Raw genomic sequence first — 14,163 nt, forward strand, 5'->3', positions numbered from 1 at the left:
TGATTTTGGGCTTTGAAAGTCAACTAAGACCTCTAGTGTAAGGTGGGGTGATGGCCATCCAGATATAGGAAAGAGCATAGTAAGAGCATTATATTAGTAATCAGTGCAAGCTCTGTTGTTAGATGTTTTAAACTCACATGTTACCTAATAGCTTTGCAGACTTGGGCAAATAACTTAATTTCTTTGAATCTGTCTCCTCATCAGCACAATGAGAATATTCATACATATCTCACAGTGTTAGGGTTGCCAGATGAAACATAGGACTCACAGTTAAATTTCAGATAAACAACAAATATCTTTTGATGTATGTCCGAAGTATTGCATGGGGCACACTTATGATAAAAAAAAATATTAATTTATTTGTAATTCAAATTACCTGGCCTCCCTGTATTTTTGTGTGTTATATCTGGCAACCCTATATAGCGTTGTTATGTCAAATAAATCCGTTCATGTAGAATGCTTGATATGATCCTTGGCACAGTAAGGTGCCAGGAGCAAGTGGTGATGTTTGTTGTTGCCGTCATCATAGACAAAGTTCAGAAGCCTGAAAGTATGTCCCAGAATCATTTCTTACTTGGTTCTTGAACCATAGGACAGTTTCCCAGTTAACTTGTGCCAGGACAACATTTAGATGGTTTCCCTTTATGCTGCACTGACACAGGAACTGTTCACCTCCACCTTGTATTTATATGGTTTGTCTTTCCTTCTGATTGTTTCAAAGACTTCTCTTGTGTATTGAGTTCATTTTGACCTTATCTTTTAGCCGCTCAAAATTAGTGAATACTGTTTCCTTTTATGGGCAAATCATTAAAGTATTAAATGGCACCAGGCTTGGAACTATCATTTAAGGGTCAAGAAGACTCAATTGAAGCATTGATTATGAATTTTTGAGTTTGAAACTGTAACGTTTAGTGAGTGTGGGGTCAAATTATCCCAGTACAATGACTGTGCCATGTGAAATAGAATTAATTAGAAGCTTTGTGAAATCGAAAATGCTTCTTTCTTCTAATGCTTTTCCTTTATCTGATAGGCCCATTATAGAATCCTAAAGAAACGCGATTAGTCACAGAATTTGTCCCTTATTCTCTTCTAGAGTTGGTAAAATGATGTTTTGATAATATGTTTCATTACTTCTCAAAATAATTTCTAGCATCACTGACCCAATGGGCATGGGTTTGGGTGGACTCCAGGAGTTAGTGATAGACAGGGAGGCCTGGCATGCTGCGGCTCATGGGGTCACAAAGAGTCGGACATGACTGAGCGACTGAACTGAACTGAAAAGCCTAAGCAGCTCTGTCCCCCTTTATACATGATCATTTCCCCCTTATATAGATATAGTATTTAAATGCTGGTACAAGTTGATTTCACAGGAGAGGAACTTTAGGATTTTGTTGTTTTCAGTGAGCTAGAATAACTATTATACTTTCTGTATGCAAAGGGTATTAAATGTTTGACAATAATATAATTACAGCTATCATTAAGCATGCTACCATATTCCCAACCTCAAAAACTGTTAAGCTATTTACATTCATTATTCCATTTAATTCCTCTAATATCCTCATGCTGTCATCCTTATTTTGTGGTTGTGGTATCTAAGGCAGGGACAGGGAAGGTTTAAATAACTTGCCCCAAAGCATGCAGCCAGTAAGTGTCAGAGGCAGGATTCCAACTCCACTGGTTTGATTCATTCATTACCTTCTTCAATCAACTTGGTAGCAGTATTTCTAGCAAGTTTGTATTACAAAGCTTTGGAATATTTAAATATAAAGCCCTGTAATCGTTCACACCCTAGGGTAGCAAGGAAGGGACCATAGTATTCCATTGAAAACACACATAGTCACCTTAATGGGTTATTGTTTCTTTCTATTGAATATGTCAGTGATGGTCCACTTTCTAGCATATTTCTTGTTCTACTCTACATTAGACCTTTCTTTTTTCTTAAATTCAATTTTTATTGAAGTGTAGTTGCTTCCCTGGTGGCTCAGATGGTAAAGCATCTGCCTACAACACGAGAGACCCGGGTTCAATCCCTGGGTCGGGAAGATCTCCTGGAGAAGGCAATGGCAACCCACTCCAGTATTCTTGCCTGGAAAATCCCATGGACGGAGGAGCCTGTTAGGCTACAGTCCATGGGGTTGCAAAGAGTGGGGTACAACTGAGTGACTTCACTTTCACATTAGACCTTTCTTTTTTCTTAAATTCAATTTTTATTGGAGTGTAGTTGCTAGGACCTTTCTCATTTCCTCTTCCCGTTTTCTAGTTCCAATATTATTAAACTCCTTCCTGTTTCCCTGAGTTTTAAAGATTACTTTCTGGCTCTCATATCAAGACCTGGTCTCAAGTTAGGGAACAGAATCAACTCAGCAAGTACCTTTCATATTCTGTTTAACTTCAGTACCAGAGGCTGTGGAGAAAAGACAAAAAGAAAAGAAGTTAAGGAGAGATTTGAAAAAAGCCAGACAAGAAAGATTTGTCTCTTCTTTGACTTATTTCTTATTCTGCCAAAATGAAAGTCAAAATTCAATTCATTCTTTAGGAAAAAAAATTAGGAAAGGATAATCATCTGGTTAATCTTGACCACAATAATAATCATGATACCACCACATTCTGTTAGGTAATGCTCCATTGTTTGAGTTCTCACAGCAGTCTGGGAGGCAGAATTAGCCCTATTTCACTGGGCTCAGGAAATAAAGTTACTTGACCAACAAGTACAAATTAGTCATCGATGGACTTTAGCTAAAACCTTTGTCTTCAGTTTCTTAGGAGTGTTTTTTTCCCCACTGAGCCAATGGTTTTTTCTTGAGGATGAAAATAGTTAAATGTGAAATTTAGTGTTTTCTCATCACCTTATCTGGAAACAAACATTTTATTGAGAATTATGCCTGAAACTTCTTTATTGAGCCTGAGGAATCTGAATGTTCTTCTTGAATAGATCTCAAGCTGAGGTGAAAATACATAATTATTTTTCTGTTTGTGAGATGGATTTTTGGTGTGACTGAAAGATAAGATCTTCCATGTGGTTTTGAGAATATGTGGGAGAAAAACCAGCTACTTTGAAACTCTTTTATTTCTCACTGCCTTGAAGGTAAATGTGGTGTCTTTCTAAATGGTGGTTTAGAAATAACACTAATCATCCTTCATTTGAATCACATCCTCTTAAAGTATTTTTTAAATGTGTGATGTGAGTTTAGTAAATAGAGGGGTGCTTAGGAAAACAAGCTATTTTGAGCCTTGAAATGTGGGCTTTGGGATTTGTGCTCCTTGCTATCATTTGCTGAGTAACAAAATTGTTTTCTAAAAATATATGCCAAATTCTTCTCCATCAGTTTATACTTTTTCCCCTTTCCTGAGGTACATATGCACATATTTTGACCTATATAATGCATTTATTGCTTCCCAGGTGGCATAATGGTATAAAGAATCTGCCTGCCAACGCAGGAGACACAAGAGACATAGCTTCAATCCCTGGGTTGGGAAGATCCCCTGGAGTAGGAAATAGAAACCCACACCAGTGTTCTTACCTGGAAAATTCCATGGACAGAGGAGCCTGGTAGGCTATAGCCCATGGGGTGGCAAAGAGTCAGATACCACTGAGCAGGAGCATTAATACATTTAGAGGGAATTTTCTAAAGAATCTTTTCACAACCACTTAAACATACAAAGTGAATGAAAAAAAGCTACACAAAGAAAATTATTTCTGGGAAGAGTATTGTATTTTAATAGAATTTAGAACTGCATCTTCTGCACAAGGCTATTTCAAATAGTTTTATATTTAGGAGAGATTTAAATAACTACTAACTCAAGATCATACAACTATAACCAATGACGTCAGCCCTACCCCAACCTAAGATCGTAGTTGTGGTAGATAGACAGTTAATAGTAAGCTTCTACTGTGCTTACTTAATTCCCAGAGTTAGAGATTAGAGACTGATATCCAAGGTGGACAGAGCCCTGGCTCTCATGAGGTTTGTTGTCTTGCGAGGCCATTCTGCTTCTTACATTCATCTCAGGCCCTTCTGTATATGTATTGTGCAAGTTAAGAGAGTAAGCAACATTATAGTGATTTTGAAAGCAGCATGGTTTCTATTCTATTCTATAACCCCTCCTAATCCTGAGTTTCTCTCTTGCCTTTCTCTGCAAGAGTCCCTGTTGTCATAGCAACAGACCTCAGCCTCTAGGAGATTGGAAGACCCCCATGGAGCCCTGCCTAGACTTCTGCACAAATCATTCCTGCCATTTCGAGCTTTGCAGCTCTGGTTTCTAGGCCCTCTTAGCACAGGCATTCTTTATAACTTAGGAGATCACTGTCTTGCCAATCCTGGGAAACATAGAGGTAATTTTGCTGAAGGTCAGCCATTACTAACTGAAGCAATGGGATTATTATTTCCATTTTAGACCTGAGAAACATCCACCTGCTGTTAGCTAAATGTTCTCCATTCATGATTTAGTCCAGAATTGGGTCCGTAAAACGACTCCATGTTAATCATTAGAGGAAACATATTTAGCTTTTATAGTGACAAATGTGGATGAATCAATCTGTGTTTTCCTACTAACACAAAGCCTAGCTTTCTTCTGTAAAAGAATGATCTTGCAGTATCACTAGATTTATAGTTAAGCAACACTAATAATCAAAGAGTGGGATTTGTGTGTCTTTTTACAATAGCATGAATGAAGCATTTTCTGTTTTGAAGGTGTTTTAGCTTATGGTACGCTAAATAGAGTTTGGTAAGCACTATAAATGAAGAAAAACAGATGGAAAGTTTTTCTAGAACCAGTGGAATATCCCACATGTAAATCTAGAGTTTCCAGTGTTAGAATCCTCCGGAAGAATATGCTTTTTTATATCACCTTGTGTTTGTTACAAATATAAGATCACCTCTATTTGATTGAACAAAGAAGTTGAATTTTAAGTAATTGATTTAAAGCCACTAAACAAAGGTGATAAAGTAGAATAACTGGTAAACAGGTGGGTGAGGGGCAAGGGGTAGCAGTGGTAATATAAGTTATATTGTCTTGTATCATAGCAGAAAACTATGTAATGAACAGTTGACCCTTAAATAATGTGGTTGTGGTGGTGGTTAATCTGTGTATAATTAATTTATAACTGTACCTCCCAATCTGAGATTCCTCCACATCTATGGATTCAAACTTATATCCCATTTAACCATTGTTAAGTATTATAGTATTTACTCTTAAAAAATATTTCCATATAAGCGTACTTGTGCAGTTCTAGAGTCAACTGTATAAAACTGATCAAGAAACAACAAGTACACCCATGGAGAGGTCCAAAGGAAGTAAAAACAGAAACTCTTAAATGTGATTGGACTGGGGGAATGGGATTGGGATTGAAAAGGGGATAGAATTGTCTATTGTTGATTTTCATTCTAAGCCGTTTGGTATTTGAAGGTTTTCCTTATTATTTGACAAAAATTTTAAGATTTTACTAAAAAGAGCAAATGTATGATATAGAATATGCCTTTCATAGTCATCTATAGATGACTATCAAGAGGTGTTAAAGTTGTGGACAAGAGAGGAAAACTGGGACATGTTCTTAGTCTATATCTACTGCTGTTGCTAGTCACGTGAAATTGTAGTAAAAGAGCATTAACTGAGCAACGAATACGTTCAAGGCCTTGTCTTGAGGTCTGCAGGAAATGAAAAGGAGGATGCAGTTTGGTGCGAAGCCTTCATCATGTCACAGCGTAGTCAGAGGTGCTGGAAATGAGGAGGAAACCTAGACAGGGAGAACTAGGAACTCAGATTTGTCTGTATCTACACAATGCTACATACTTTACCTAATTTTTTATGGAAAATATGTACTGTAAGAAAGATAAAATATAGATAACTGCATGGGTTTAGTGAGTAGGAAATGGTATTTACTTGTTAGGATCAGGAAATGGCTTGAAACATAGAACATTTAGGATGGGTCCTAAAAGTGGAAGGAATTTCTATAGACAGGGATGGGATGGGAGAGGCATCAACATACTTGCTAATTGAGAAGCTCATATTGGAAGCTTTGAGGGGGAAGTTCTTTAGCGTATAAGAATTTAGCTAAATTCCCCGTAAGCTAGGTACAAATCTAAAATGAGTTTTTAAGATGTTTCCTCAGCTGAAGATGTTTTATTAAATGTGTTATCAAGGTTGCTTTTTATTGAAATTGCTTCCCACTTCATTCATACTACAGATCACAGTTAAGATTTGAATATAATCACTCCTGTCAATTCAGTGTGAGAAAAGATAAAGGCAAATTTGGAGATCACATGAACTTTGTAGCTACTTTTGATTTCTAGAAATTGTTTAGTAGGTTCTCCACAACTTCGGGTATGTTTTTAGCTTCCCTCTAGAAGGTAACTTGTTTACTTTTCTTGGGATTGACTTAGTTACATGTCAGTTACTGAGGCCCTTCAGTTTGGAATCATGACACCTTCACCCTCTTGCCTAGTTTTTTCAGTTTTGTGTTTTGACTCAGAGACATCTGTGACCATAGGAAGGAGTCCAGTTCTCAACTTTTAGAAATCCACCAGTGCTACAGGACTAGCAATAAATAATTAAATATCAGAAGTCCAAAGTAGACACACAACTTCCTGTATATTGAAGTTATTCAGTCTGTTTCACTTAGGCAGTATGTGCTGAAGATGAAGATTGTCACCTTGAAGGATTCATTTGAAGATATCCTTGTACAGTGATCACTCTCCATTTAGGAAAGGTTACAGAAGTTATTTTACAGCATTCCCTATTTCATCATCTTAGACTTTAGTGAGTGACTTACTGCCAGAAATTCCACAGTATTATATTTTATGAAAGTGTACTTTGTATTCCTTTGAGAGCAAAGGAATAAAAAGGCCTTGTATTTTAGGGATTCTAAATGCAATCCTGTTTACTATGAAGAGAGTGTTACATCTTGTAATTTAGATCTATTTGACTTACACAGGTTAAGAATTATAGTAATTTAGAAAACCTCTTATTAAATTAGTCCCTTAATGGTTTAACATCCATAGTTTGTCTTGAATTCTGAATTTTAAATGCTGAATATCCTCTACTGCCACAATCTGAATTTTTAAATAACTTTAAAACTAAAATATGTTGCTTATTGTGAAAAACATTGGAAAGATAATGAATAAAACAAAAAATACCCATCATTTCACAGCTCAGAGAGCTTTTGTACCCAATGGAATATTTCTTCCTTTTTCTAATCAGGTAAAAAAGTGTGGTTTTTGTATACTTGAGACATCTATATATTTATCTGTATGCTTGTATCTACTTTTTTCATTTTTTTCTTTTGCATGTCTTTAACATTCTTTAAAGACAGACTTTGATCCGAATGCCTTTTTATGTTGCTTCTTTTGTGACTTCCTATGCTCCTACCAAAGAAAGGCAATGCCAAAGAATGCTCAAACTACCGCACAATTGCACTCATCTCACATGCTAGTAAAGTAACGCTCAAAATTCTCCAAGCCAGGCTTCAGCAATACGTGAACTGTGAACTTGCAGATGGTCAAGCTGGTTTTAGAAAAGGCAGAGGAACCAGAGATCAAATTGCCAACATCCGCTGGATCATGGAAAAAGCAAGAGAGTTCCAGAAAAACATCTATTTCTGCTTTATTGACTAGGCCAAAGCCTTTGACTGTGTGGATCACAATCAACTGTGGGAAATTCTGAAAGGGATGGGAATACCAGACCACCTGACCTGCCTCTTGAGAAATCTGTATTCAGGTCAGGAAGCAACAGTTAGAACTGGACATGGAACAACAGACTGGTTCCAAATAGGAAAAGGAGTACGTCAAGGCTGTATATTGTCACCCTGCTTATTTAACTTATATGCAGAGTACATCATGAGAAGTGCTGGACTGGAAGAAACACAAGCTGGAATCAAGATTGCTGGGAGAAATATCAATAACCTCAGATATGCAGATGACACCACCCTTATGGCAGAAAGTGAAGAGGAACTAAAAAGCCTCTTGATGAAAGTGAAAGTGGAGAGTGAAAAAGTTGGCTTAAAGCTCAACATTCAGAAAACGAAGATCATGGCATCTGGTCCCATCACTTCATGGGAAACAGATGGGGAAAGAGTGGAAACAGTGTCAGACTTTATTTTTCTGGGCTCCAAAATCACTGCAGATGGTGACTGCAGCCGAAATTAAAAGACGCTTACTCCTTGGAAGGAAAGTTATGACCAACCTGGATAGCATATTGAAAAGCAGAGACATTACTTTGCCAACAAAGGTTCGTCTAGTCAAGGCTATGGTTTTTCCTATGGTCATGTATGGATATGAGAGTTGGACTGTGAAGAAGGCTGAGCACCGAAGAATTGATGCTTTTGAACCGTGGTATTGGAGAAGACTCTTGAGAATCCCTTGGACTGCAAGGAGATCCAACCAGTCCATTCTGAAGGAGATCAGCCTGGGATTTCTTTGGAGGGAATGATGCTAAAGCTGAAACTCCAGTACTTTGGCCACCTCATGCGAAGAGTTGACTCATTGGAAAAGACTCTGATGCTGGGAGGGATTGGGGGCAGGAGAAGGGGACGACAGAGGAAGAGATGGCTGGATGGCATCACTGACTTGATGGACGTGAGTCTGAGTGAACTCTGGGAGTTGGTGATGGACAGGTAGGCCTGGCGTGCTGGGGTTCATGGGGTTGCAAAGAGTCGGACACGACTGAGCGACTGAGCTGAACTGAACTGATGCTCCTACCTGTCCTCTAACAAAAATTTATTCAAAATTATGGAATTTTAGTTATGAAAAATTATAGTTATTTAATAGTCACAACTACTACATGATGAGTTTATGAACTTCTATGACAGATACCAGGTAAATAAACTGGCTTCTGTTTATCAGTTTACTTTTAGAAGTCATTTGCTTCTTAGGTTATGTAATGACTTTGGTCCTGGTCCAAAGTCCTGAATATTGGTATATCCTGAACTATTGGAATCCAGTAAAAAGTGTTAAATGTTCTCATTTCTAGCAGCCTGTATTTATGACTGCTTGGATATGAGTAGTTTTAAAGACTAGTTAAGAGCATGCGTTGGTATTATGTCTTTATAACTTAGTAACATTTTGGGGTAAATTATTATTTCTTACTGCATCTCCTTTTCAAGGTTAGAGTGAAAACTAAATGAGATAATAAAGTAAGTGGCACAGAGTCTGGCTGAAAAGTAGTACTGAATATTCTTTTTTTTTTTTTCTGTCAGTGTCACTGTGAGGTCTTTGGGTCTCTCGTTACTGAGCACAGTGATTAGCCTAAGCAGAGGCTGAAAAGCATCAGAACTTTTCCCTCCCTATTCAAGGTAGCTGACCATGAGAGGGAAGAAAGCATATAGTGCATTCAAATTCTAGACCAGCAGGAATACATCTTTGTTTTTTCTATTGGGAAGCTTAATCTCACAGGTAGCTTCAGACTTTGTAATGAGGCAAGTGCTCGCACGCACGTAAAAATTCACCGCTATGTCTGCATTGCTGGATTATCACTTAAATGCATGCTGGTCCCAAATAATTGACTTATGGATTCCTTCTCATTCCTCAATAGCTAGATAGTTTCTGTAGAAACCTAAAAGAACTACCTGTAGTTGCTTTAATAAATCTATAGTTTAATAAACCTGTAGTTGCTTTAATAAACATAATGGATGGTAAGAGTAATGGCCCATGAAGGAAAGTCCACATAGCATTGAAGACCCAGCATGGCCAAAAATAAACATATAAATAAAATTCTAAAAAGAAAAGAGTAATGGCTTCCATTTACTGAGTGCTCACTTAGTCTTCATTGCTGTTCCATGCAACTGTTACTATCACCCCTGTTTCATCAATGAGGAAACTAAGATCTAGAGAGATTTGGGGTTTCCTAAATAAGAATGTGAATGCTGGTTTGTCTGCCTGCAGAATCTGAGCTTAATAGCTTTATGTGTTGTGTAGCTCTGCTGCCTTTGTTTCATAAGTACTGCATAACCTTGTTAATTCTTTCCATCTACATTAGTTGTAATAGACACTGTTCTAAGTGATGGATTATAGCATGCAGACAAAAGTCTCTGCCCTCCTAAAACTCACCTTTCTATTATAGTTAGCTGCTCAGTCATGTCTGACTCTTTGCAACCCCGTGGACTGTAGCCCATCAGGCCCCTCTGTCTGTGGAATTCTCCAGGCACAAATACTGGAGTGGGTTGCCATTTCCTTCTCCAGGGATCTTCCCAACCCAGGGACTGAACCTGGGTCTCCTGCATTCCAGGCCTTTTCTTTACCATCTGAGCCACCAGGGAAGCCCGTTATAATTACTTGTGTCCATTTCCCTCCCAGAATGAATGTTGTTATAAGATAGTAACTATGTCTTATTCTTCTTGAGTTTTAGGGATATAATTAAAGTTTTAATTCAAAGCTGAGAATAATTACTGGGCTTATGAAAGAATTATTTCTACAAAAATTTTGGAAGCTAGAGTGTGCCCCATTCTATTTATCAGGCTCTCTGTTTATTTTAGCACTGATGTTTAGCCCTTCCAGACTCATCCAATTCTTACCATTTATTTTAAGAAGCATTTAGAGGTTTATTGTTAACAATAAAGCTACTTTTTGATATCTTAGTTTCTTTGACTTCCTTCAGGGATCTATGGGTGTGCAGAGCAACATAAAAAAATTTCTTTCTTTAGAACACACCAAAAATACATCTGGAAAACCAAGTTCAAGAGCCTTAACTACTTCACAGAACAAATTATAATATTCTGGTATAATTGAAAAGGAAATGATAATAGCAGGGGAAGTCCAACTGAAAAAATTGATACCTTTTATCTGTGATATCAGGAATATTGAATCCTGTCTTTTGGATAAATTACTATCATTTTAAGGAAAATGGTCTCACAAAGTGTTAGTGTGTAATGTTCTGTTTTAACCATGTTAGAAGCTGAGAATAATTTAAAGTGTCCTTGGGTGGAGGTCAGCATGCTATATTCCCCACCTATGAAATCATCCATAAATTCTATGAAGTAGGTGGTATTTTAATAAAGTAATTGCCTTATTTTTGCCTTGGAAATACAATTAAACTTTTTTGGTCCCATAAGAGGCAAATGGCTGATAATGTTGCTCATTTTTAAAAAGTCATTTGTCCAAGTGGGAGGATCCATTGGCAAACCAGCTGGCTGTTGGCTGTTCATTTAGACTTTGACATTACTTCTCCTTGGGACCCTGATGCTGGGCTATCTGATAACCAGTGCAAACTCCAAGAATATCTTTCGTTTCTCTAGAAGGAGGTGTGGATTTGCAAAGCTACCAGCTGGATATGCAAATACTACCTGACGGGCCAAGGAGTGATGTGGACTTTTCAGAGATTCTTAATGCAATACAAGAAAGTAAGTTTCACTCCAATTTTAAATTCACCATGAAAGGAGAAACTATTATAATACTTGGGAGGGGTAATAAAACTAGAAACCTTAGATGCCAAGCTTTAAAATAAAATGATGTCTTAAAGGAGATACTGTGTAAAATAATTTTGAGACCAGAGAGATGGTTAGTAAAATGCCAGTTCAATTTGTGAAACTGAGCCACATAGTACTGGGGTTGTTGATGACGCCTGGTGGGAAACCATAGAGGGGTTATAAAATCTTAGTATGCTATGCTGCCTCTGCTGCTGCTGCTAAGTCGCTCCAGTCATGTCCCTGACTCTGTGCGACCCCATAGACAGCAGCCCACCAGGCTCCCCCATCCCTGGGATTCTCCAGGCAAGAACACTGGAGTGGGTTGCCATTTCCTTCTCCAATGCATGAAAGTGAAAAGTGAAAGTGAAGTCGCTCAGTCGTGTCCAACTCTTCGTGACCCCATGGACAGCAACCCACCAGGCTCCTCCATCCATGGGATTTTCTAGGCAAGAGTACTGGGGTGGGGTGCCATTGCCTTCTAGTATGCTATACTATTTAGTAAATCACTGGGCCTTATAATTTTTTAGATTCCTTGATTAATCATAATCAAAGAAAAATCTTTAAGACACCAGAATAATATTCCTTCACTCAAGTATCAGTAGTAGGAAGCGTGTTGATGCAGTAAACCAGAATCAGGAATTTATTCTTCAAAATGGGTATATGAAGTCATTGATGCAGTGCTGTGACCAAGAAGTAAATTCCTCTTTTCTAAGCATTTTGATTAATCAGGGTTTACTCTTCTTCCTCTATTTTGTGTTACATAGTTTTCACCAAGAACTTTCTCATAATCAATACATTTGCTCATGTTACAGGTTTAGCATTGAGGGTGGGGGATGTGGTATCACAAACTAACTTATTAACATTTGTGTTTCACTAACAGAGCTCTAATTCTTGGTAATTATGCTCCTCTTTCAATATCAAATAGTGTTATTTAATATTGGATTTGAAGGGTTCAGATCTGCAATTTTTGCTACTTTGAGTTTTGTGACATTGCATTTTTCTGCAATGAAATATAGATTTCTAAATTATATTTCTATTTCTCTATTTTCTTATGAACAGTTTTAAGCATTTTAATTCTATTTATCTTCTTTTGTCATTAAATTACCCCCCCCCATCTTACGAGATAATTAATATATCCACTTCACAAGTAGGACAGTTTAGGATGGAAGAAGGTCAGTGCCAATGTCAATAAGATAAATAGTGGAGACCAACTTAGAAAGGAGGATCTCCACCTTCCTTTAATTCTTTCAGAAATGTGTTCAGTAAACACAGAGGTGGGAAGGAACCTGGAATTGAAACTAAGACTACTTCCAAGAGAAATACTTTTAATGAAAACTTAAAAGGACCAAGTATTTGTTCTGGAGGGGGGAATCCCTTCATACTCGGTTGCTGAATAAAAGAGAAAAAATTTCCCCAGGAGAATAAAAATCAAATTAGTAGACATTGGAGAGAAATTAACTTTTCACAGAAAGTTATAAAATTATGTAATTACTTCGTTTGATTGAAAGATGATAGATTACACGTTGCTGAAAGGATTATTTTCTAATAAATGATGAATGTTGGCTTCTGTGCAAGTGCAGGCAATGAACTTGAACTTTTTTAGGGCTGAATGAGCTTCTGTCAAAGTGAACTAAGTGTTCATAAAACAATTTTTATAGTATTTTTTGTTAGCACATCTTAGTAAAAATTCACTTCTTTATGGTGTTAACTGTTTTATAGTTTAGAATGGTGATCCCTCTGTGAACAGAAGACTATAAGTTTGTGAGTTTAATATTTAAATTTAAAAGTAAGAAAAAGGAAATATTATTTCATTTTAACACAATTTTTATAGGTTTAAGAATCTTCCAATGTTTGAGAATTTAATCTGTTTATTTTCTTGTTTAAAAAGCAAAGTTTTATGCTAAGTAGGTTTGGGAAGCTACCCACACAGTCTGGGGCATCTCTGGTGAGAAAGATTTCGGCCATTTATCTACCTTCAGTCTCTAACTAGAGATTCCAAATACAATTCAGATGTCTAACCAGGTCATTGAAATTTCTGAGTCTAAAATCACATAGTGTGGTTATTCAAGGGACTGTGCCTTAGATGATTATTTATAGAAATCTTTGAGAGACTGACATATAAAAAATGTAAAAAAAATATAGGATTTGAACATCAGTAAAACTCATTGTCTACTACAAACATATTAATTGGGATTAACAGGATAATGGAAATATTTCACTGTTTCTTAGGATTTTGTGGACATTTTTGTATGATTTGTATGATCTTCAAGATTGGGCTAGAACACTGTGTGTGTGTGTGTGTGTGTGTGTGCATACACACAGGTTTCAAATATTTCTTCAGTGTCTTAGCAGCCATCATGGTAAGTGCGCTCCCTTGACTCTCTCTTATCATTATTAAAATGGCCATAAGTAATAGTAGATACTATTGTCTTCATTTTAAAAGTGCATATACATCCTGAGGCTATACGATTAATATATGATAGAGTCAGTATTTCCTTGTGTGTCAGCCCTTGTTGTGCTAAATAAAAAGTGAAATACTAATGATTAGGAAAAAGTGAACTACTTTGGATTTTTACAGTTTTATTCTTGTGTTACATCTTGATGCAAGAATTCCTTCACCATGCTTCTGTGTTGTAAAATACATTTACAAATTTTCCTGTCGCTTATGCCCTAAGTATAGCTTCATCTGTTCAAAACAAGATGTCTCAGAGTGGCTAACCATCCATAAGTTGTTTTTCAACTTCCCTCATATCAGATGTATGGCTTAT

General features: G+C 37.0%; 1 protein-coding gene across 20 annotated transcripts in view; it reads left to right on the forward strand.

Moving 5' to 3' along the window:
• Positions 1–14,163, forward strand: part of ANO4 (anoctamin 4) — a 431,104-nt gene that overhangs the window by 217,862 nt on the left and 199,079 nt on the right. For 17 of the 20 annotated variants that reach the window (XR_009736492.1, XM_061417051.1, XM_061417056.1 and 14 more), the window contains one exon: positions 11,225–11,329. The exons of 2 other annotated variants lie outside the window; for them this stretch is intronic. Coding sequence is in view for 17 of the 18 variants with exons in the window: in XM_061417051.1 (XP_061273035.1) it covers positions 11,225–11,329 (105 nt within the window). In the remaining variant the exon portion in view is untranslated. Of the gene's footprint in view, positions 1–3,425; positions 3,551–11,224; positions 11,330–14,163 lie in introns of those variants that run through there. One more of the 20 variants, XM_061417053.1, reaches the window with a different exon arrangement.

Source organism: Bos javanicus, chromosome 5 (genome assembly GCF_032452875.1).
Source record: "Bos javanicus breed banteng chromosome 5, ARS-OSU_banteng_1.0, whole genome shotgun sequence".
NCBI lineage: Eukaryota > Metazoa > Chordata > Mammalia > Artiodactyla > Bovidae > Bos > Bos javanicus.